The 23,104-nt window shown below is 43.6% G+C and overlaps 1 protein-coding gene and 1 long non-coding RNA gene across 4 annotated transcripts in view; one reads left to right on the top strand and one right to left on the bottom strand.

Annotated features, from left to right (window-relative positions):
• The window catches only part of LOC141065411 (uncharacterized), an 87,484-nt gene extending 85,379 nt beyond the window's left edge, over positions 1 to 2,105 (bottom strand). Inside the window, exon 1 of one of the 3 annotated variants that reach the window (XM_073557882.1) lies at positions 1,843 to 2,105. In XM_073557882.1, the coding sequence (XP_073413983.1) occupies positions 1,843 to 1,911 (69 nt within the window). In that variant the 5' untranslated portion in view covers positions 1,912 to 2,105. The remainder of the gene's footprint in view (positions 1 to 1,842) is intronic. The other 2 variants (XM_073557883.1, XM_073557884.1) reach the window with 2 other exon arrangements.
• Positions 2,106 to 2,188: 83 nt separating this feature from the next.
• On the top strand, positions 2,189 to 7,238 carry LOC141065432 (uncharacterized). The gene is made up of 2 exons (XR_012226408.1): positions 2,189 to 2,267; positions 6,055 to 7,238. It is a non-coding gene; the product is annotated as an uncharacterized lncRNA (long non-coding RNA).
• The last annotated feature ends 15,866 nt before the right edge of the window (positions 7,239 to 23,104 follow it).

The raw sequence follows: 23,104 nt of genomic DNA, 5'->3' as shown, positions 1-23,104 counted from the left end.
ACCTCTCCACTCAGCAGATAATGATAATATAGAGGAGATTACCTCTGCACTCAGCAGATAGTGATAATATAGAGGAGATTACCTCTCCACTCAGCAGATAATGATAATATAGAGGAGATTACCTCTCCGCTCAGCAGATAATGATAATATAGAGGAGTTTACCTCTCCACTCAGCAGATAGTGATAATATAGAGGAGTTTACCTCTCCACTCAGCAGATAATGATAATATAGAGGAGATTACCTCTGCACTCAGCAGATAATGATAATATAGAGGAGATTACCTCTGCACTCAGCAGATAATGATAATATAGAGGAGATTACCTCTCCGCTCAGCAGATAATGATAATATAGAGGAGTTTACCTCTCCACTCAGCAGATAGTGATAATATAGAGGAGTTTACCTCTCCACTCAGCAGATAATGATAATATAGAGGAGATTACCTCTGCACTCAGCAGATAATGATAATATAGAGGAGTTTACCTCTCCACTCAGCAGATAATGATAATATAGAGGAGATTACCTCTGCACTCAGCAGATAATGATAATATAGAGGAGATTACCTCTCCACTCAGCAGATAATGATAATATAGAGGAGTTTACCTCTCCGCTCAGCAGATAATGATAATATAGAGGAGATTACCTCTCCACTCAGCAGATAATGATAATATAGAGGAGTTTACCTCTCCACTCAGCAGATAATGATAATATAGAGGAGTTTACCTCTCCACTCAGCAGATAATGATAATATAGAGGAGATTACCTCTGCACTCAGCAGATAATGATAATATAGAGGAGATTACCTCTCCACTCAGCAGATAATGATAATATAGAGGAGTTTACCTCTCCGCTCAGCAGATAATGATAATATAGAGGAGATTACCTCTCCACTCAGCAGATAATGATAATATAGAGGAGTTTACCTCTCCACTCAGCAGATAGTGATAATATAGAGGAGTTTACCTCACCACTCAGCAGATAATGATAATATAGAGGAGATTACCTCTCCACTCAGCAGATAGTGATAATATAGAGGAGATTACCTCTCCACTCAGCAGATAGTGATAATATAGAGGAGTTTACCTCTCCACTCAGCAGATAATGATAATATAGAGGAGATTACCTCTCCACTCAGCAGATAGTGATAATATAGAGGAGATTACCTCTCCACTCAGCAGATAATGATAATATAGAGGAGATTACCTCTCCACTCAGCAGATAATGATAATATAGAGGAGATTACCTCTCCACTCAGCAGATAGTGATAATATAGAGGAGATTACCTCACCACTCAGCAGATAGTGATAATATAGAGGAGATTACCTCTCCACTCAGCAGATAGTGATAATATAGAGGAGATTACCTCTCCACTCAGCAGATAGTGATAATATAGAGGAGATTACCTCTCCACTCAGCAGATAATGATAATATAGAGGAGATTACCTCTCCACTCAGCAGATAATGATAATATAGAGGAGATTACCTCTCCACTCAGCAGATAGTGATAATATAGAGGAGATTACCTCTCCACTCAGCAGATAGTGATAATATAGAGGAGTTTACCTCTCCACTCAGCAGATAATGATAATATAGAGGAGATTACCTCTCCACTCAGCAGATAGTGATAATATAGAGGAGATTACCTCTCCGCTCAGCAGATAGTGATAATATAGAGGAGATTACCTCTCCACTCAGCAGATAATGATAATATAGAGGAGATTACCTCTCCACTCAGCAGATAGTGATAATATAGAGGAGATTACCTCTCCACTCAGCAGATAATGATAATATAGAGGAGTTTACCTCACCACTCAGCAGATAATGATAATATAGAGGAGTTTACCTCTCCGCTCAGCAGGGAGATGATCTCCAGGGCGCAGGCGATGATTCTTCGGGCCGTCTCTGCCTCCATCCTCGGACGTCGCTCCGGTCACAGGCGGTGGATGGTGTCGGGGGATGGAGACCTTCAGGCTTCTGTATAATAACGGCTGACACCACAGACAACAACCTGCAGCTGCTGCACTGTAGATGAAGGACCTGCGGTGACGTCAGTACATGTGACCAGGAGGGGCGGCGCCTCTTCCTCCATAGAGCAGATCAGACATGAGGGTAGATGCTAGACTGTATGGGCTCCTTCCAGGTGTGATGTCATTTCTGGGGGCGTGTCATACCGGGGGGGCGTGTTCTGACAGCAAAGGCAGGGCGAGAAGCCTCCATTACACACTGTCTCCGCTGTCTCTCTGGCGTCAGTTAGCAGTGTGGAGTGAGGTAAGTGACAGGTTGGTGTCTTTTTAGATGTTTGGTTGATGGGGGTTGATACTTGGGGCTAACTAGTGGGATTTGGGGGCTTATCTGGGAGATGTTGGGCTCCCGGAGGGGAGGGGGGATTAATGAACGCTTGTGGGGTCTGTTTGAGGCAGGGTGGTAGGGGTTAATGCACGCTTACGGGTCTGGTGGGGTCTGTTGGGGCTCCCAGAGGGTTAAGGCTGGCTTGTGTGGTCTGGTTGGGTCCTGGGGGGGTTAATGCTCGCTTGTGGTGTCTCGCAGTCCCGGGAGAGGAGGGGTTAATGCTCGCTTGTGGTGTCAGGTAGTCCTGGGAGAGAGGGGTTAATGCTCGCTTGTGTCTGGCAGTCCCGGGAGAGGAGGGGTTAATGCTCGCTTGGGGTGTCTGGTAGTCCTGGGAGAGGGGGGTTAATGATGCACGCTTGGGGTGTCTGGTAGTCCTGGGAGAGGGGGGGTTAATGATGCACGCTTGGGGTGTCTGGTAGTCCTGGGAGAGGGGGGGTTAATGATGCACGCTTGGGGTGTCTGGTAGTCCAGGGAGAGGGGGGGTTAATGATGCACGCTTGCGGTGTCTGGTAGTCCTGGGAGAGGGGGGTTAATGATGCACGCTTGTGGGGTCTGGTTGGGTGTTAATGCACGCTTGTGGGCTCTGGTTGTACTTCGGGGGGGTACTAATGCATGCTTGTGGGGTCTGCTTGGGCTCCCAGGAGGGTTAATGCACGCTTGCTGTGTTTGGTTGGGTCCCGGGGGGGGTTAATGCACGCTTGCTGTGTTTGGTTGGGTCCCGGGGGGGGTTAATGCACGCTTGCTGTGTTTGGTTGGGTCCCGGGGGGGGTTAATGCACGCTTGCTGTGTTTGGTTGGGTCCCGGGGGGGGGTTAATGCACGCTTGCTGTGTTTGGTTGGGTCCCGGGGGGGGTTAATGCACGCTTGCGGTGTTTGGTTGGGTCCCGGGGGGGGTTAATGCACGCTTGCTGTGTTTGGTTGGGTCCCGGGGGGGGTTAATGCACGCTTGCTGTGTTTGGTTGGGTCCCGGGGGGGGTTAATGCACGCTTGCTGTGTTTGGTTGGGTCCCGGGGGGGGTTAATACACGCTTGCTGTGTTTGGTTGGGTCCCGGGGGGGGTTAATGCACGCTTGCTGTGTTTGGTTGGGTCCCGGGGGGGGTTAATGCACGCTTGCGGTGTTTGGTTGGGTCCCGGGGGGGGTTAATGCACGCTTGCGGTGTTTGGTTGGGTCCCGGGGGGGTTAATGCACGCTTGCTGTGTTTGGTTGGGTCCCGGGGGGGGTTAATGCACGCTTGCTGTGTTTGGTTGGGTCCCGGGGGGGTGTTAATGCACACTTGCCGTGTTTGGTTGGGTCCCGGGGGGGGGGGGGGGGTGTTAATGCACGCTTGCCGTGTTTGGTTGGGTCCCGGGGGGGGTTAATGCACGCTTGCTGTGTTTGGTTGGGTCTCGAGGGGGGGGTTAATGCACACGCTTGCAGGGTCGGGTAGTCCCGGGGGGATTGGGTTAATGCACGCTTGTGGGTTCTGTTTGGGTCCCGGGGGGTTAATGCATGCTTATGGGTCCTGGTTGGATCCCAGGGGTGGTTAATGTACTCTTGTGGGTTCTGTTTGGGTTTCCGGCGGGATTAATGCATGCTTGTGGTGTCTGGGTGGGGTCCTCACTGTGGGGGGGATTAGTGCACGTTTTTGTGGTTTGGTTGGGCTCCAGGGGGGGTTAATGCATGCTTTTGGGTTCTAGTTGGGCCTTGGGGGGGGTAATGCACGTTTGCGGGGTCTGGGTGGACCCTGCATTAACCCACCCCAGAAGCCCACCAGATCCCACAAAAGCGGAGGGTTTAATGCACGCTTTTGTGTCTGGTTGGGCTCATGGGGAGGGGGTTAATGCACGCTTGTGTGTCTGGTTGGGCTCACGGGGAGGGGGTTAATGAATGCTTTTGTGGTCTGGTGGGCTCCTTGGGGGTCTAATGCAGGGCCCAACCAGACCTCTCAAGCGTGCATTAACCCTCCCCCGGGGCCCTACCAGACCCCACAAGCATGCGTTAATCGACCCCCAGAAGCCCAACCAGACCCCACGAGCGTGCATTATCCCCAGTAGGACCCCCCCCCCCCCCTGGTGACAAACAGACCCCACAAACGTGCATTTACTCCTCCTGGTCTGGTTGGGATCTTCGGACAGGGGGGGATTTAATGCACAATTGTGGTATCTGAGTGTCTTGGGGACTTGATGCTTGGGCAACGGGGCCTGTCTGCATCTGTTGTGACTTGAAAGGGGGGTTGATTTTGGGGTAGGCGTTCGACTGGTAGGGCTTTTTGTTTGGGGAAGAAGTGCCATCTGGGACTTATGCTGGGAGGGGATGGACGTCCGATGGGGTTTATGCTTCAGGTGGGGTGGACGTCCCATGAGGTTTTATGCAGGGTGTGGGTGTCCAATGACTGTTTTATGCTGGGAATGGCATCCAATAGGGGCTTAGGCTTAAGGGGGGGTGGATGTCCGATAGGGGCTTAGGCTTAAGGGGGGTGGATGTCCGATAGGGGCTTAAGGGGGGGTGGATGTCCGATAGGGGCTTAGGCTTAAGGGGGGGTGCATGTCTGATAGGGGCTTAGGCTTAAGGGGGGGTGGATGTCAGATAGGGGCTTAGGCTTAAGGGCGGGTGGACGTCCAATGAGGGTTTATTCTGGGGGGTGGACGTCCCATGGGGGCTTATGCTTGGGGGCGTGTGGACGGCCGATGGGGGCTTATGCTTGGGGGTGTGTGGACGGCCGATGGGCGCTTATGCTTGGGGGTGTGTGGACGGCCGATGGGCGCTTATGCTTGGGGGCGTGTGGACGGCCGATGGGGGGGCTTATGCTTGGGGGCGTGTGGACGGCCGATGGGGGGGCTTATGCTTGGGGGCGTGTGGACGGCCGATGGGGGGGCTTATGCTTGGGGGCGTGTGGACGGCCGATGGGGGGGCTTATGCTTGGGGGCGTGTGGACGGCCGATGGGGGGGCTTATGCTTGGGGGCGTGTGGACGGCCGATGGGGGGGCTTATGCTTGGGGGCGTGTGGACGGCCGATGGGGGGGCTTATGCTTGGGGGCGTGTGGACGGCCGATGGGGGGGCTTATGCTTGGGGGCGTGTGGACGGCCGATGGGGGGGCTTATGCTTGGGGGCGTGTGGACGGCCGATGGGGGGGCTTATGCTTGGGGGCGTGTGGGGGGGCTTATGCTTGGGGGCGTGTGGGGGGGCTTATGCTTGGGGGCGTGTGGGGGGGCTTATGCTTGGGGGCGTGTGGGGGGGCTTATGCTTGGGGGCGTGTGGGGGGGCTTATGCTTGGGGGCGTGTGGACGGCCGATGGGGGGTTTAAGCTGGGGTGGCATCCATTGGGGGTTTTTGCTTGGGGTTGGAGGGTGCATGATGGGGATTTATGCTTGAGCGGGCGTCTGATGGGGATTTATGCTTGGGGGAAGGGGGCATTTGGGCTTTGATGGGTTTATCCTGTGGGGTCCACTGATTAGTGTGAGGTGGAGGTTTATGATTGGACGGGGGGGGTTACCCTGTGTGGCCCTCTGGTTGGTGTGCGGGGTGGTTAATGCTTCATTGGGGCACACAAAAATCTATGGTTGTATGCTGCTTATGCTAGGAGGGTACACCACCAACTGGCGTGAAGCTAATCCGTTTTAGCTTAGTGTCAGTAGGAGGCAGACATGGGTCCGGACCACCCAGGCTGGTTTCTGCCTTAGGTCTTGATTTTTTTTTTTTTATTAATGATTTCCCTTTTTCTTTCAGATATGGCTTTTAAGGGCGACAGAGTGGAGTTATCACTCTGATCTCCCACCTAGAATTGTCACTACCACATCTGTGGTCTACGAGGCAGGGCCCTAACACATCAAGAGAGTGTTTGCGGTTTTCCGGTGGACAGTCCTTGCCACTAATCCCCTACCCTCTCACCCCCCCAGAGCCAGATAGAGTAGGGAGGGAAGACCAATCCGTTACCCTCCAGTCGCCCAAAAGTCTGTATTCAGGTTCTTCCATGCCCATCTTCATCACCAGTCTGCAAAGAAGGATTTGAAATCTTCAGGACAGGTATATCCTACCAGGCAGTGAGGGGGCTCCATTAAAAAAATGAAGGGACAAGACAAATATATCCTAGTTTTCCCCTGAGCAATATGGACATCTCCTGGGGAAACCTTCCTATTCATGCGGCCTCCACATTTGACAGAGGCTCCTGCGACCCTAATCTTAAAAAAAAAAAAATAAAAAAAAATTCCAGGCTCTCGTCTAGCCTCTGGTGGCCGGGCCACACCGCCAGCGCCCTGAACAATCATGCACGCCAACTTTCTAGTGCTTCCTGCCCTCTACCTATCAGGGTGAGTACTTCTGCAACAGAGGACTAAACTCTGCTTCCCAAGAGGCGCACACTCCAATTGTGGTTGTTTTGTTAATGTACAGTCCAAAAAAGCAATCAACAGGACTTCTCTCCTACCTGCCAGGAAAAGAGACCTTCCTTCAGGCCCAACCCCCTCCTGACGTCCACAAACCCATCAGCGGTGGTGTGCTAGACCTGGATCTAGCAGACTCCCTTTGGCATGACGGGGCGTTCCCACCTTGGATATGTCTCGGGGTTGGCTGCCGTCTCCTTCACTATTCAAGGCTGGTATTATGATATCTGGTCCTAGACACCGGAAGCAGGCCCCGGGGGGCCGAGACACAGACCCATCAGTCCTGCCCGCATGTACCAACAGCATATTACAGTTGTACAATCCATAAGAAATGCATTACATGAAACAAGAAAAAGTTTTCAATGCAAAAAAATGCACTTTTATAAAATTAGGAAGGTTTCTATGTATGTAAGAATGTTATTTAGCCAATATTCCTGTAAGTGAAAGTCTGAGATTTCTGTGGGAAATCTGAGTTTGTTCCTCTTAAACTGGTTCTGAATGTAAATAAAACATTGCTCTGATTTAAGTCTCCATGTTGTAATTTAGCGTTTTATTTCATGCATGAACAAGCCCATGATGCATCTGTGTAACACATGGAAGGTGCTGTAATAACTGGGTTAGGCTGGTTTCACACTAGCGTATCTACACGCAGCGCATGGTGCCCCCTGCTGCGCCCCTTCTGGTCATCTCCTACTATCGCACATCGCTGCATAGGGTGCGCTAGTAGGATTTTGCGTGCGCTGCGCTCTTTTGACTGCGCCGAGCGCACCAAAATGCTACATGGTGCGTACGGCGCACCGTCAAGGGCGCAGCGCACGCAAAATCCTACTAGCGCACCGTCTGTACACCCTATGCTAAAGATAGGGTGCGCAGATCACATGCTGCAATAGTAGGAGATGGCCGCAGGGGGCGGGGCTTAGCGGCGCCGTGCGCTGTGTGTAGGTATGCTAGTGTGAAACTAGCCTTAGACAGGTAAACCACCATTGAGACAGTGAAGTTCACTTGTACAAGCTGCATAGATGGGAACCTGTCACCAGGATTCCCCATAAAGAATGATACAAACTGGTGTGTATGGAGAGTGTAAGTGCACGTTCACACTGGCCACTGAGCAGAAGACAAACATGATGGAATACCCTGCAGTAAATGGCATAGTGCATGACAATAATAGAGGGGATTTAGTTACCATGTTCTTTATTAAAAAAAAAAAAGCCAAAGCCGTCCCACCACTTCACGGTGACGTAATTGGGACAGTCCCAACTAATATTAAGAACCTTACCACTTAGTCCTGTGACTTGCTTGTGGATAAGGACTGAGAAGGATTAGGCCCAAATAGTGGACACACAGGAATGGGAAACCACATCAATATATAAAGGTTTTAATATTAGTTATCACTGTCCCAGTTAGGGTCACTGTGCAGTGGTAGGATGGCTTATTATGGCTTTTGCATTTTTTTTAAATCGAGCGTGTTAACCAAGTACCTTATATTTTCATGCATTATTGCTGTTTATTTACTACAGGGTATTCAATCATTGTTTATGCCCCCCCCCCCATATAAAGTACTACCGCTACCTGTATGTCGCCATATACGGCATTCTAGAATGCTGTATATATAGTACGACCACTACCTGTATACCCTCTACATACAGCATTTTATAAAGCACGTCCACTATCTGAATGCCCTTATATAGACAACATTCTAGAATGCCAATCTGCATAACTTTTTTCTTTAATTAGATTTGCCTGCGGGGCAGCCCCATCCAATGGCCTTCGCTAGTCTTAATCCGGTGCCTCCTCCTATCCTTCTTTGAGTCGACGACGCGTCCTAAGTCCATCCACACAGTGTCTTCCATCGCGCTCCGGTGCAGGCTCGCTTATCTCTGCGCTTTGCAATACTTTGCATTGTGATTGGCAGAGACGTGTTCCTGCACAGAAGCGTCATGGAGGAGGTTGTGTGGATGATGTAGGACGCATCATCCATGGGAAGGAGGACTACTGGAAGAAGAACAGTGACAAACATAATACCAGTAGGTGAGTATAAGATGACCACACGCGAGGACGGCTCCGAGACCGCGCCTCGGACCACACGCGAGGACGGCTCCGAGACCGCGCCTCGGACCACACGCGAGGACGGCTCCGAGACCGCGCCTCGGACCACACGCGAGGACGGCTCCGAGACCGCGCCTCGGACGGCTCCGAGACCGCGCCTCAAAGTGGCACAGAAAGCAGAGTAGAAAGTTGGTCATTGTATATTAACCCCTTCATGACCAAGCCTATTTTGACCTTAATGACCAGACCATTTTTTGCAATTCTGACCAGTGTCCCTTTATGAGGTAATAACTCAGGAACGCTTCCAACAGATCGTAGCAATTCTGAGATTATTTTTTTGAGATACATTGGGCTTCATGTTAGTGGTAAATGCAAAAATTATCGACCTAAATTTATTTGTGATAAAATCAGAAATTTGGTGAAAATTTTGCAATTTTCAAATTTTGAATTTTTATTCTGTTAAACCAGAGAGTTATGTGACACAAAATAGTTACTAAATAACATTTCCCACATGTTTACTTTACATCAGCACAAGTTTGGAAACAACATTTTTTTTATTAAGAAGTTATAAGGGTTAAAAGTTGACCAGAGATTTCTCATTTTTACAGCAAAATATATACCTGACAGGAGCCCGTACAGTCTATCTACAATAATATATACCTGACAGGAGCCCGTACAGTCTATCTACAATAATATATACCTGACAGGAGCCCGTACAGTCTGTATCTACAATAATATACACCTGATAGGAGCCAGTACAGTCTATATCTACAATAATATATACCTGACAGGAGCCCGTACAGTCTATATCTACAATAATATATACCTGTCAGGAGCCCATACAGTCTATCTACAATAATATACACCTGATAGGAGCCAGTACAGTCTATATCTACAATAATATATACCTGACAGGAGCCCGTACAGTCTGTATCTACAATAATATATACCTGACAGGAGCCCGTACAGTCTGTATCTACAATAATATACACCTGATAGGAGCCCGTACAGTCTATATCTACAATAATATATACCTGACAGGAGCCCATACAGTCTATCTACAATAATATACACCTGATAGGAGCCCGTACAGTCTATATCTACAATAATATATACCTGACAGGAGCCCATACAGTCTATCTACAATAATATACACCTGATAGGAGCCCATACAGTCTGTATCTACAATAATATATACCTGACAGGAGCCCGTACAGTCTATATCCACAATAATATATACCTGACAGGAGCCCGTACAGTCTGTATCTACAATAATATATACCTGACAGGAGCCCGTACAGTCTATATCCACAATAATATATACCTGACAGGAGCCCGTACAGTCTATATCTACAATAATATATACCTGACAGGACCCCGTACAGTCTATATCTACAATAATATATACCTGACAGGAGCCTGTACAGTCTATATCTACAATAATATATACCTGACAGGAGCCCGTACAGTCTATATCTACAATAATATATACCTGACAGGAGCCCATACAGTCTATATCTACAATAATATACACCTGATAGGAGCCCGTACAGTCTATATCTACAATAATATATACCTGACAGGAGCCCGTACAGTCTATATCTACAATAATATATACCTGACAGGAGACCGTACAGTCTATATCTACAATAATATATACCTGACAGGAGCCCATACAGTCTGTATCTACAATAATATATACCTGACAGGAGCCCGTACAGTCTATATCTACAATAATATATACCTGACAGGAGCCCGTACAGTCTATATCTACAATAATATATACCTGACAGGAGCCCGTACAGTCTATATCTACAATAATATATACCTGACAGGAGCCCGTACAGTCTATATCTACAATAATATATACCTGACAGGAGCCCGTACAGTCTATATCTACAATAATATATACCTGACAGGAGCCCGTACAGTCTATATCTACAATAATATATACCTGACAGGAGACCGTACAGTCTGTATCTACAATAATATATACCTGACAGGAGCCCGTACAGTCTGTATCTACAATAATATACACCTGATAGGAGCCCGTACAGTCTATATCTACAATAATATACACCTGATAGGAGCCCGTACAGTCTATATCTACAATAATATATACCTGACAGGAGCCCGTACAGTCTATATCTACAATAATATATACCTGACAGGAGCCTGTACAGTCTATATCTACAATAATATATACCTGACAGGAGACCGTACAGTCTATATCTACAATAATATATACCTGACAGGAGCCCATACAGTCTGTATCTACAATAATATATACCTGACAGGAGCCCGTACAGTCTATATCTACAATAATATATACCTGACAGGAGCCCGTACAGTCTATATCTACAATAATATATACCTGACAGGAGCCCGTACAGTCTATATCTACAATAATATATATCTGACAGGAGCCCGTACAGTCTATATCTACAATAATATATACCTGACAGGAGCCAGTACAGTCTATATCTACAATAACATATACCTGACAGGAGCCCGTACAGTCTATATCTACAATAATATATACCTGACAGGAGACCGTACAGTCTATATCTACAATAATATGTACCTGACAGGAGCCCGTACAGTCTATATCTACAATAATATATACCTGACAGGAGCCAGTACAGTCTATATCTACAATAACATATACCTGACAGGAGCCCGTACAGTCTATATCTACAATAATATATACCTGACAGGAGCCAGTACAGTCTATATCTACAATAATATATACCTGACAGGAGCCCGTACAGTCTATATCTACAATAATATATACCTGACAGGAGCCAGTACAGTCTATATCTACAATAACATATACCTGACAGGAGCCCATACAGTCTATATCTACAATAATATATACCTGACAGGAGCCAGTACAGTCTATATCTACAATAATATATACCTGACAGGAGCCCATACAGTCTATATCTACAATAATATATACCTGACAGGAGCCCGTACAGTCTATATCTACAATAATATATACCTGACAGGAGCCCGTACAGTCTATATCTACAGTAATATATACCTGACAGGAGCCCATACAGTCTATAACTACAATAATATATACCTGACAGGAGCCCATACAGTCTATCTACAATAATATACACCTGATAGGAGCCCATACAGTCTGTATCTACAATAATATATACCTGACAGGAGCCTGTACAGTCTGTATCTACAATAATATATACCTGACAGGAGCCATACAGTCTGTATCTACAATAATATATACCTGACAGGAGCCCGTACAGTCTATATCTACAATAATATATACCTGACAGGAGCCATACAGTCTGTATCTACAATAATATATACCTGACAGGAGCCCGTACAGTCTATATCTACAATAATATATACCTGACAGGAGCCATACAGTCTGTATCTACAATAATATATACCTGACAGGAGCCATACAGTCTGTATCTACAATAATATATACCTAACAGCAGCCCATACAGTCTATATCTACAGTAATATATACCTGACAGGAGCCCGTACAGTCTATATCTACAATAATATATACCTGACAGGAGCCCGTACAGTCTATATCTACAATAATATATACCTGACAGGACCCCGTACAGTCTATATCTACAATAATATATACCTGACAGGAGCCCGTACAGTCTATATCTACAATAATATATACCTGACAGGAGCCTGTACAGTCTATATCTACAATAATATACACCTGATAGGAGCCCGTACAGTCTGTATCTACAATAATATACACCTGATAGGAGCCCGTACAGTCTATATCTACAATAATATATACCTGACAGGAGCCCGTACAGTCTATATCTACAATAATATATACCTGACAGGAGCCCGTACAGTCTATATCTACAATAATATATACCTGACAGGAGCCCATACAGTCTATATCTACAATAATATATACCTGACAGGAGACCGTACAGTCTGTATCTACAATAATATATACCTGACAGGAGCCCATACAGTCTATATCTACAATAATATATACCTGACAGGAGACCGTACAGTCTGTATCTACAATAATATATACCTGACAGGAGCCCATACAGTCTATATCTACAATAATATATACCTGACAGGAGACCGTACAGTCTGTATCTACAATAATATATACCTGACAGGAGCCATACAGTCTGTATCTACAATAATATATACCTGACAGGAGCCTGTACAGTCTATATCTACAGTAATATATACCTGACAGGAGCCCATACAGTCTATATCTACAATAATATATACCTGACAGGAGCCATACAGTCTGTATCTACAATAATATATACCTGACAGGAGCCATACAGTCTGTATCTACAATAATATATACCTAACAGCAGCCCATACAGTCTATATCTACAGTAATATATACCTGACAGGAGCCCGTACAGTCTATATCTACAATAATATATACCTGACAGGAGCCCGTACAGTCTATATCTACAATAATATATACCTGACAGGACCCTGTACAGTCTATATCTACAATAATATATACCTGACAGGAGCCTGTACAGTCTATATCTACAATAATATATACCTGACAGGAGGCCGTACAGTCTATATCTACAATAATATATACCTAACAGCAGCCCATACAGTCTATATCTACAGTAATATATACCTGACAGGAGCCCGTACAGTCTATATCTACAATAATATATACCTGACAGGAGCCCGTACAGTCTATATCTACAATAATATATACCTGACAGGACCCCGTACAGTCTATATCTACAATAATATATACCTGACAGGACCCCGTACAGTCTATATCTACAATAATATATACCTGACAGGAGCCTGTACAGTCTATATCTACAATAATATACACCTGATAGGAGCCCGTACAGTCTATATCTACAATAATATATACCTGACAGGAACCCGTACAGTCTATATCTACAATAATATATACCTGATAGGAGCCCGTACAGTCTGTATCTACAATAATATACACCTGATAGGAGCCCGTACAGTCTATATCTACAATAATATACACCTGATAGGAGCCCGTACAGTCTATATCTACAATAATATATACCTGACAGGAGCCCGTACAGTCTATATCTACAATAATATATACCTGACAGGAGCCTGTACAGTCTATATCTACAATAATATATACCTGACAGGAGACCGTACAGTCTATATCTACAATAATATATACCTGACAGGAACCCGTACAGTCTATATCTACAATAATATATACCTGACAGGAGCCCGTACAGTCTATATCTACAATAATATATACCTGACAGGAGCCCGTACAGTCTATATCTACAATAATATATATCTGACAGGAGCCCGTGCAGTCTATATCTACAATAATATATACCTGACAGGAGCCAGTACAGTCTATATCTACAATAATATATATCTGACAGGAGCCCGTACAGTCTATATCTACAATAATATATACCTGACAGGAGCCCGTACAGTCTATATCTACAATAATATATACCTGACAGGAGCCATACAGTCTATATCTACAATAATATATACCTGACAGGAGCCCGTACAGTCTATATCTACAATAATATATACCTGACAGGAGCCCATACAGTCTATATCTACAATAATAAATACCTGACAGGAGCCCGTACAGTCTATATCTACAATAATATATACCTGACAGGAGCCCATACAGTCTATATCTACAATAATAAATACCTGACAGGAGCCCGTACAGTCTGTACCTACAATAATATATACCTGACAGGAGCCCGTACAGTCTGTATCTACAATAATATATACCTGACAGGAGCCCGTACAGTCTATATCTACAATAATATATACCTGACAGGAGCCCGTACAGTCTATATCTACAGTAATATATACCTGACAGGAGCCCATACAGTCTATATCTACAATAATAAATACCTGACAGGAGCCCGTACAGTCTATATCTACAATAATATATACCTGACAGGAGCCCGTACAGTCTGTACCTACAATAATATACACCTGACAGGAGCCCGTACAGTCTGTATCTACAATAATATATACCTGACAGGAGCCCGTACAGTCTGTACCTACAATAATATATACCTGACAGGAGCCCGTACAGTCTGTACCTACAATAATATATACCTGACAGGAGCCCGTACAGTCTATATCTACAATAATATATACCTGACAGGAGCCCATACAGTCTATATCTACAATAATATATACCTGACAGGAGCCCGTACAGTCTATATCTACAGTAATATATACCTGACAGGAGCCCATACAGTCTATATCTACAATAATAAATACCTGACAGGAGCCCGTACAGTCTATATCTACAATAATATATACCTGACAGGAGCCCGTACAGTCTGTACCTACAATAATATATACCTGACAGGAGCCCGTACAGTCTGTATCTACAATAATATATACCTGACAGGAGCCCGTACAGTCTGTATCTACAATAATATATACCTGACAGGGGCCCATACAGTCTATATCTACAATAATATATACCTGACAGGAGCCCGTACAGTCTATATCTACAATAATATATACCTGACAGGAGCCCGTACAGTCTATATCTACAATAATATATACCTGACAGGAGCCCATACAGTCTATATCTACAATAATATATACCTGACAGGAGCCCGTACAGTCTATATCTACAATAATATATACCTGACAGGAGCCGGTACAGTCTGTATCTACAATAATATATACCTGACAGGAGCCCATACAGTCTATATCTACAATAATATATACCTGACAGGAGCCCGTACAGTCTATATCTACAATAATATATACCTGACAGGAGCCCATACAGTCTGTACCTACAATAATATATACCTGACAGGAGCCCATACAGTCTGTATCTACAATAATATGTACCTGACAGGAGCCCGTACAGTCTATATCTACAATAATATATACCTGACAGGAGCCCATACAGTCTGTATCTACAATAATATATACCTGACAGGAGCCCGCACAGTCTATATATACAATAATATATACCTGACAGGAGCCCATACAGTCTGTATCTACAATAATATATACCTGACAGGAGCCAGTACAGTCTATATCTACAATAATATATACCTGACAGGAGCCCGTACAGTCTATATCTACAATAATATATACCTGACAGGAGCCCATACAGTCTGTACCTACAATAATATATACCTGACAGGAGCCCATACAGTCTATATCTACAATAATATATACCTGACAGGAGCCCGTACAGTCTATATCTACAATAATATATACCTGACAGGAACCCGTACAGTCTATATCTACAATAATATGTACCTGACAGGAGCCCGTACAGTCTATATCTACAATAATATATACCTGACAGGAGCCCGTACAGTCTGTATCTACAATAATATATACCTGACAGGAGCCCGTACAGTCTGTATCTACAATAATATATACCTGACAGGAGCCCGTACAGTCTATATCTACAATAATATATACCTGACAGGAGCCCATACAGTCTGTATCTACAATAATATATACCTGACAGGAGCCAGTACAGTCTATATCTACAATAATATATACCTGACAGGAGCCCGTACAGTCTGTATCTACAATAATATGTACCTGACAGGAGCCCGTACAGTCTATATCTACAATAATATATACCTGACAGGAGCCCATACAGTCTGTATCTACAATAATATATACCTGACAGGAGCCTGTACAGTCTATATCTACAATAATATATACCTGACAGGAGCCCGTACAGTCTATATCTACAATAATATATACTTGACAGGAGCCCATACAGTCTGTATCTACAATAATATATACCTGACAGGAGCCCGTACAGTCTGTATCTACAATAATATATACCTGACAGGACCCCTTACAGTCTATATCTACAATAATATATACATGACAGGAGCCCATACAGTCTATATCTACAATAATATATACCTGACAGGAACCCGTACAGTCTATATCTACAATAATATATACCTGACAGGAGCCCGTACAGTCTGTATCTACAATAATATATACCTGACAGGAGCCCGTACAGTCTATATCTACAATAATATACACCTGACAGGAGCCCATACAGTCTATATCTACAATAATATATACCTGACAGGAGCCCGTACAGTCTGTACCTACAATAATATATACCTGACAGGAGCCCGTACAGTCTGTATCTACAATAATATATACCTGACAGGAGCCCGTACAGTCTATATCTACAATAATAAACACCTGACAGGAGCCCGTACAGTCTATATCTACAATAATATATACCTGACAGGAGCCCATACAGTCTGTATCTACAATAATATATACCTGACAGGAGCCCGTACAGTCTGTATCTACAATAATATATACCTGACAGGAGCCCGTACAGTCTATATCTACAATAATATATACCTGACAGGAGCCCGTACAGTCTATATCTACAATAATATATACCTGACAGGAGCCCGTACAGTCTATATCTACAATAATATATACTTGACAGGAGCCCATACAGTCTGTATCTACAATAATATATACCTGACAGGAACCCGTATAGTCTGTATCTACAATAATATGTACCTGACAGGAGCCCGTACAGTCTGTATCTACAATAATATGTACCTGACAGGAGCCCGTACAGTCTATATCTACAATAATATATACCTGACAGGAGCCCATACAGTTTATATCTACAATAATATATACATGACAGGAGCCCATACAGTCTATATCTACAATAATATATACCTGACAGGAGCCCGTACAGTCTATATCTACAGTAATATATACCTGACAGGAGCCCATACAGTCTATATCTACAATAATATATACCTGACAGGAGCCCATACAGTCTATATCTACAATACTATATACCTGACAGGAGCCCGTACAGTCTATATCTACAATAATATATACCTGACAGGAGCCCGTACAGTCCATATCTACAATAATATATACCTGACAGGAGCCCGTACAGTCTATATCTACAATAATATATACCTGACAGGAGCCCGTACAGTCTATATCTACAATAATATATACCTGACAGGAGCCCGTACAGTCTATATCTACAATAATATATACCTGACAGGACCCCTTACAGTCTATATCTACAATAATATATACCTGACAGGAGCCTGTACAGTCTGTATCTACAATAATATATACCTGACAGGACCCCTTACAGTCTATATCTACAATAATATATACCTGACAGGAGCCGGTACAGTCTGTATCTACAATAATATATACCTGACAGGAGCCGGTACAGTCTGTATCTACAATAATATATACCTGACAGGAGCCCGTACAGTCTATATCTACAATAATATATACCTGACAGGAGCCCGTACAGTCTGTATCTACAATAATATATACCTGACAGGAACCCGTACAGTCTGTATCTACAATAATATATACCTGACAGGAGCCCGTACAGTCTATATCTACAATAATATATACCTGACAGGAGCCCGTACAGTCTGTATCTACAATAATATATACCTGACAGGAGCCTGTACAGTCTATATCTACAATAATATATACCTGACAGGAGCCCATACAGTCTGTATCTACAATAATATATACCTGACAGGAGCCCGTACAGTCTATATCTACAATAATATATACCTGACAGGAACCCGTACAGTCTGTATCTACAATAATATATACCTGACAGGAGCCCGTACAGTCTATATCTACAATAATATATACCTGACAGGAGCCCGTACAGTCTGTATCTACAATAATATATACCTGACAGGAGCCCGTACAGTCTATATCTACAATAATATATACCTGACAGGAGCCCGTACAGTCTGTATCTACAATAATATATACCTGACAGGAGCCTGTACAGTCTGTATCTACAATAATATATACCTGACAGGACCCCTTACAGTCTATATCTACAATAATATATACCTGACAGGAGCCGGTACAGTCTGTATCTACAATAATATATACCTGACAGGAGCCGGTACAGTCTGTATCTACAATAATATATACCTGACAGGAGCCCGTACAGTCTATATCTACAATAATATATACCTGACAGGAGCCCATACAGTCTGTATCTATAATAATATATACCTGACAGGACCCCTTACAGTCTATATCTACAATAATATATACATGACAGGAGCCCATACAGTCTATATCTACAATAATATATACCTGACAGGAGCCCGTACAGTCTGTACCTACAATAATATATACCTGACAGGAGCCCATACAGTCTATATCTACAATAATATATACATGACAGGAGCCCGTACAGTCTATATCTACAATAATATATACATGACAGGAGCCCATACAGTCTATATCTACAATAATATATACATGACAGGAGCCCATACAGTCTATATCTACAATAATATATACCTGACAGGAGCCCGTACAGTCTGTACCTACAATAATATATACCTGACAGGAGCCCGTACAGTCTATATCTACAATAATATATACCTGACAGGAGCCCGTACAGTCTATATCTACAATAATATATACATGACAGGAGCCCGTACAGTCTATATCTACAATAATATATACCTGACAGGAGCCCGTACATTCTATATCTACAATAATATACACCTGACAGGAGCCCGTACAGCCTATATCTACAATAATATATACCTGACAGGAGCCCGTACAGTCTATTTCTACAATAATATATACCTGACAGGAGCCCATACAGTCTATATCTACAATAATATATACCTGACAGGAGCCCGTACAGTCTGTATCTACAATAATATATACCTGACAGGAGCCCGTACAGTCTATATCTACAATAATATATACATGACAGGAGCCCATACAGTCTATATCTACAATAATATATACCTGACAGGAGCCCGTACAGTCTATATCTACAATAATATATACCTGACAGGAGCCCGTACAGTCTGTATCTACAATAATATATACCTGACAGGAACCCGTACAGTCTGTATCTACAATAATATATACCTGACAGGAGCCCGTACAGTCTATAGATTCAAGATTCAAAGAAGCTTTATTGGCAGGACTAAATACACATTAGTTTTGCCAAAGCAGGTGTACAGAAGGGAATAGGGATAGGGACTGTAGGGATGTTGGGAAGGGGCTGTAGGAAAGGTGGATGGGGCAGAGTCTATATCTACAAAAATATATACCTGACAGGAGCCCGTACAGTCTGTATCTACAATAATATGTACCTGACAGGAGCCCGTACAGTCTATATCTACAATAATATATACCTGACAGGAGCCCGTACAGTCTATATCTACAATAATATATACCTGACAGGAGCCCATACAGTCTATATCTACAATAATATATACCTGACAGGAGCCCATACAGTCTATATCTACAATAATATATACCTGACAGGAGCCCGTACAGTCTATATCTACAGTAATATATACCTGACAGGAGCCCGTACAGTCTATATCTACAATAATATATACCTGACAGGAGCCCGTACAGTCTATATCTACAGTAATATATACCTGACAGGAGCCCATACAGTCTATATCTACAGTAATATATACCTGACAGGACCCCTTACAGTCTGTATCTACAATAATATATACCTGACAGGAGCCCATACAGTCTATATATACAATAATATATACCTGACAGGAGCCCATACAGTCTATGTCTACAATAATATATACCTGACAGGAGCCCATACAGTCTGTATCTACAATAATATATACCTGACAGGAGCCCGTACAGTCTGTATCTACAATAATATATACTTGACAGGAGCCCGTACAGTCTATATCTACAATAATATATACCTGACAGGAGCCCATACAGTCTATATCTACAATAATAGATACCTGACAGGAGCCCATACAGTCTATATCTACAATAATATATACCTGACAGGAGCCCATACAGTCTATATCTACAATAATATATACCTGACAGGAGCCCGTACAGTCTATATCTACAGTAATATATACCTGACAGGAGCCCATACAGTCTATATCTACAATAATATATACCTGACAGGAGCCCATACAGTCTATATCTACAATAATATATACCTGACAGGAGCCCATACAGTCCATATCTACAATAATATATACCTGACAGGAGCCCGTACAGTCTATATCTACAATAATATATACCTGACAGGAGCCCGTACAGTCTATATCTACAATAATATATACCTGACAGGAGCCCGTACAGTCTATATCTACAGTAATATATACCTGACAGGAGCCCATACAGTCTGTATCTACAATAATATATACCTGACAGGAGCCCGTACAGTCTATAGATTCAAGATTCAAAGAAGCTTTATTGGCAGGACTAAATACACATTAGTTTTGCCAAAGCAGGTGTACAGAAGGGAATAGGGATAGGGACTGTAGGGATGTTGGGAAGGGGCTGTAGGAAAGGTGGATGGGGCAGAGTCTATATCTACAAAAATATATACCTGACAGGAGCCCGTACAGTCTGTATCTACAATAATATGTACCTGACAGGAGCCCGTACAGTCTATATCTACAATAATATATACCTGACAGGAGCCCGTACAGTCTATATCTACAATAATATATACCTGACAGGAGCCCATACAGTCTATATCTACAATAATATATACCTGACAGGAGCCCATACAGTCTATATCTACAATAATATATACCTGACAGGAGCCCGTACAGTCTATATCTACAGTAATATATACCTGACAGGAGCCCGTACAGTCTACACTCACTGGCCACTTTATTAGGTACACCTGTCCAACTGTGTGTTAAGACTTAATTTCTAATCTGCCAATCACATGGCAGCAACTCAGTGCATTTAGGCATGTAGACATGGTCAAGACAATCTCCTGCAGTTCAAACCGAGCATCAGTATGGGGAAGAAAGGTGATTTGAGTGCCTTTGAACGTGGCATGATTGTTGGTGCCAGAAGGGCTGGTCTGAGTATTTCAGAAACTGCTGATCTACTGGGATTTTCACGCACAACCATCTCTAGGGTTTACAGAGAATGGTCCGAAAAAGAAAAAAAATCCAGTGAGCGGCAGTTCTGTGGCCGGAAATGCCTTGTTGATGCCAGAGGTCAGAGGAGAATGGGCAGACTGGTTCGAGCTGATAGAAAGGCAACAGTGACTCAAATTGCCACCCGTTACAACCAAGGTAGGCAGAAGAGCATCTCTGAACGCACAGTGCGTCGAACTTTGAGGCAGATGGGCTACAGCAGCAGAAGACCACACCGGGTACCACTCCTCTCAGCTAAGAACAGGAAACTGAGGCTACAATTTGCACAAGCTCATCGAAATTGGACAGTAGAAGATTGGAAAAACGTTGCCTGGTCTGATGAGTCTCGATTTCTGCTGCGACATTCGGATGGTAGGGTCAGAATTTGGCGTAAACAACATGAAAGCATGGATCCATCCTGCCTTGTATCAACGGTTCAGGCTGGTGGTGGTGGTGTCATGGTGTGGGGAATTTTTTCTTGGCACTCTTTGGGCCCCTTGGTACCAATTGAGCATCGTTGTAACGCCACAGCCTACCTGAGTATTGTTGCTGACCATGTCCATCCCTTTATGACCACAATGTACCCAACATCTGATGGCTACTTTCAGCAGGATAATGCGCCATGTCATAAAGCTCGAATCATCTCAGATTGGTTTCTTGAACATGACAATGAGTTCACTGTACTCAAATGGCCTCCTCAGTCACCAGATCTCAATCCAATAGAGCATCTTTGGGATGTGGTGGAACGGGAGATTCGCATCAGGGATGTGCAGCCGACAAATCTGCGCCAACTGTGTGATGCCATCATGTCAATATGGTCCAAAATCTCTGAGGAATGCTTCCAGCACCTTGTTGAATCTCTGCCACGAAGAATTAAGGCAGTTCTGAAGGCAAAAGGGGGTCCAACCCGTTACCAGCATGGTGTACCTAATAAAGTGGCCAGTGAGTGTATATCTACAATAATATATACCTGACAGGAGCCCGTACAGTCTATATCTACAGTAATATATACCTGACAGGAGCCCATACAGTCTATATCTACAGTAATATATACCTGACAGGACCCCTTACAGTCTGTATCTACAATAATATATACCTGACAGGAGCCCATACAGTCTATATATACAATAATATATACCTGACAGGAGCCCATACAGTCTATGTCTACAATAATATATACCTGACAGGAGCCCATACAGTCTGTATCTACAATAATATATACCTGACAGGAGCCCGTACAGTCTGTATCTACAATAATATATACTTGACAGGAGCCCGTACAGTCTATATCTACAATAATATATACCTGACAGGAGCCCATACAGTCTATATCTACAATAATAGATACCTGACAGGAGCCCATACAGTCTATATCTACAATAATATATACCTGACAGGAGCCCATACAGT

This window comes from Dendrobates tinctorius, unplaced genomic scaffold (genome assembly GCF_039654945.1).
Source record: "Dendrobates tinctorius isolate UK_male_01 unplaced genomic scaffold, ASM3965494v1 ptg000251l, whole genome shotgun sequence".
NCBI lineage: Eukaryota > Metazoa > Chordata > Amphibia > Anura > Dendrobatidae > Dendrobates > Dendrobates tinctorius.
The sequence above is the reverse complement of the archived record's forward strand: the minus strand, read 5'-3'. Positions and strand labels throughout refer to the sequence as shown.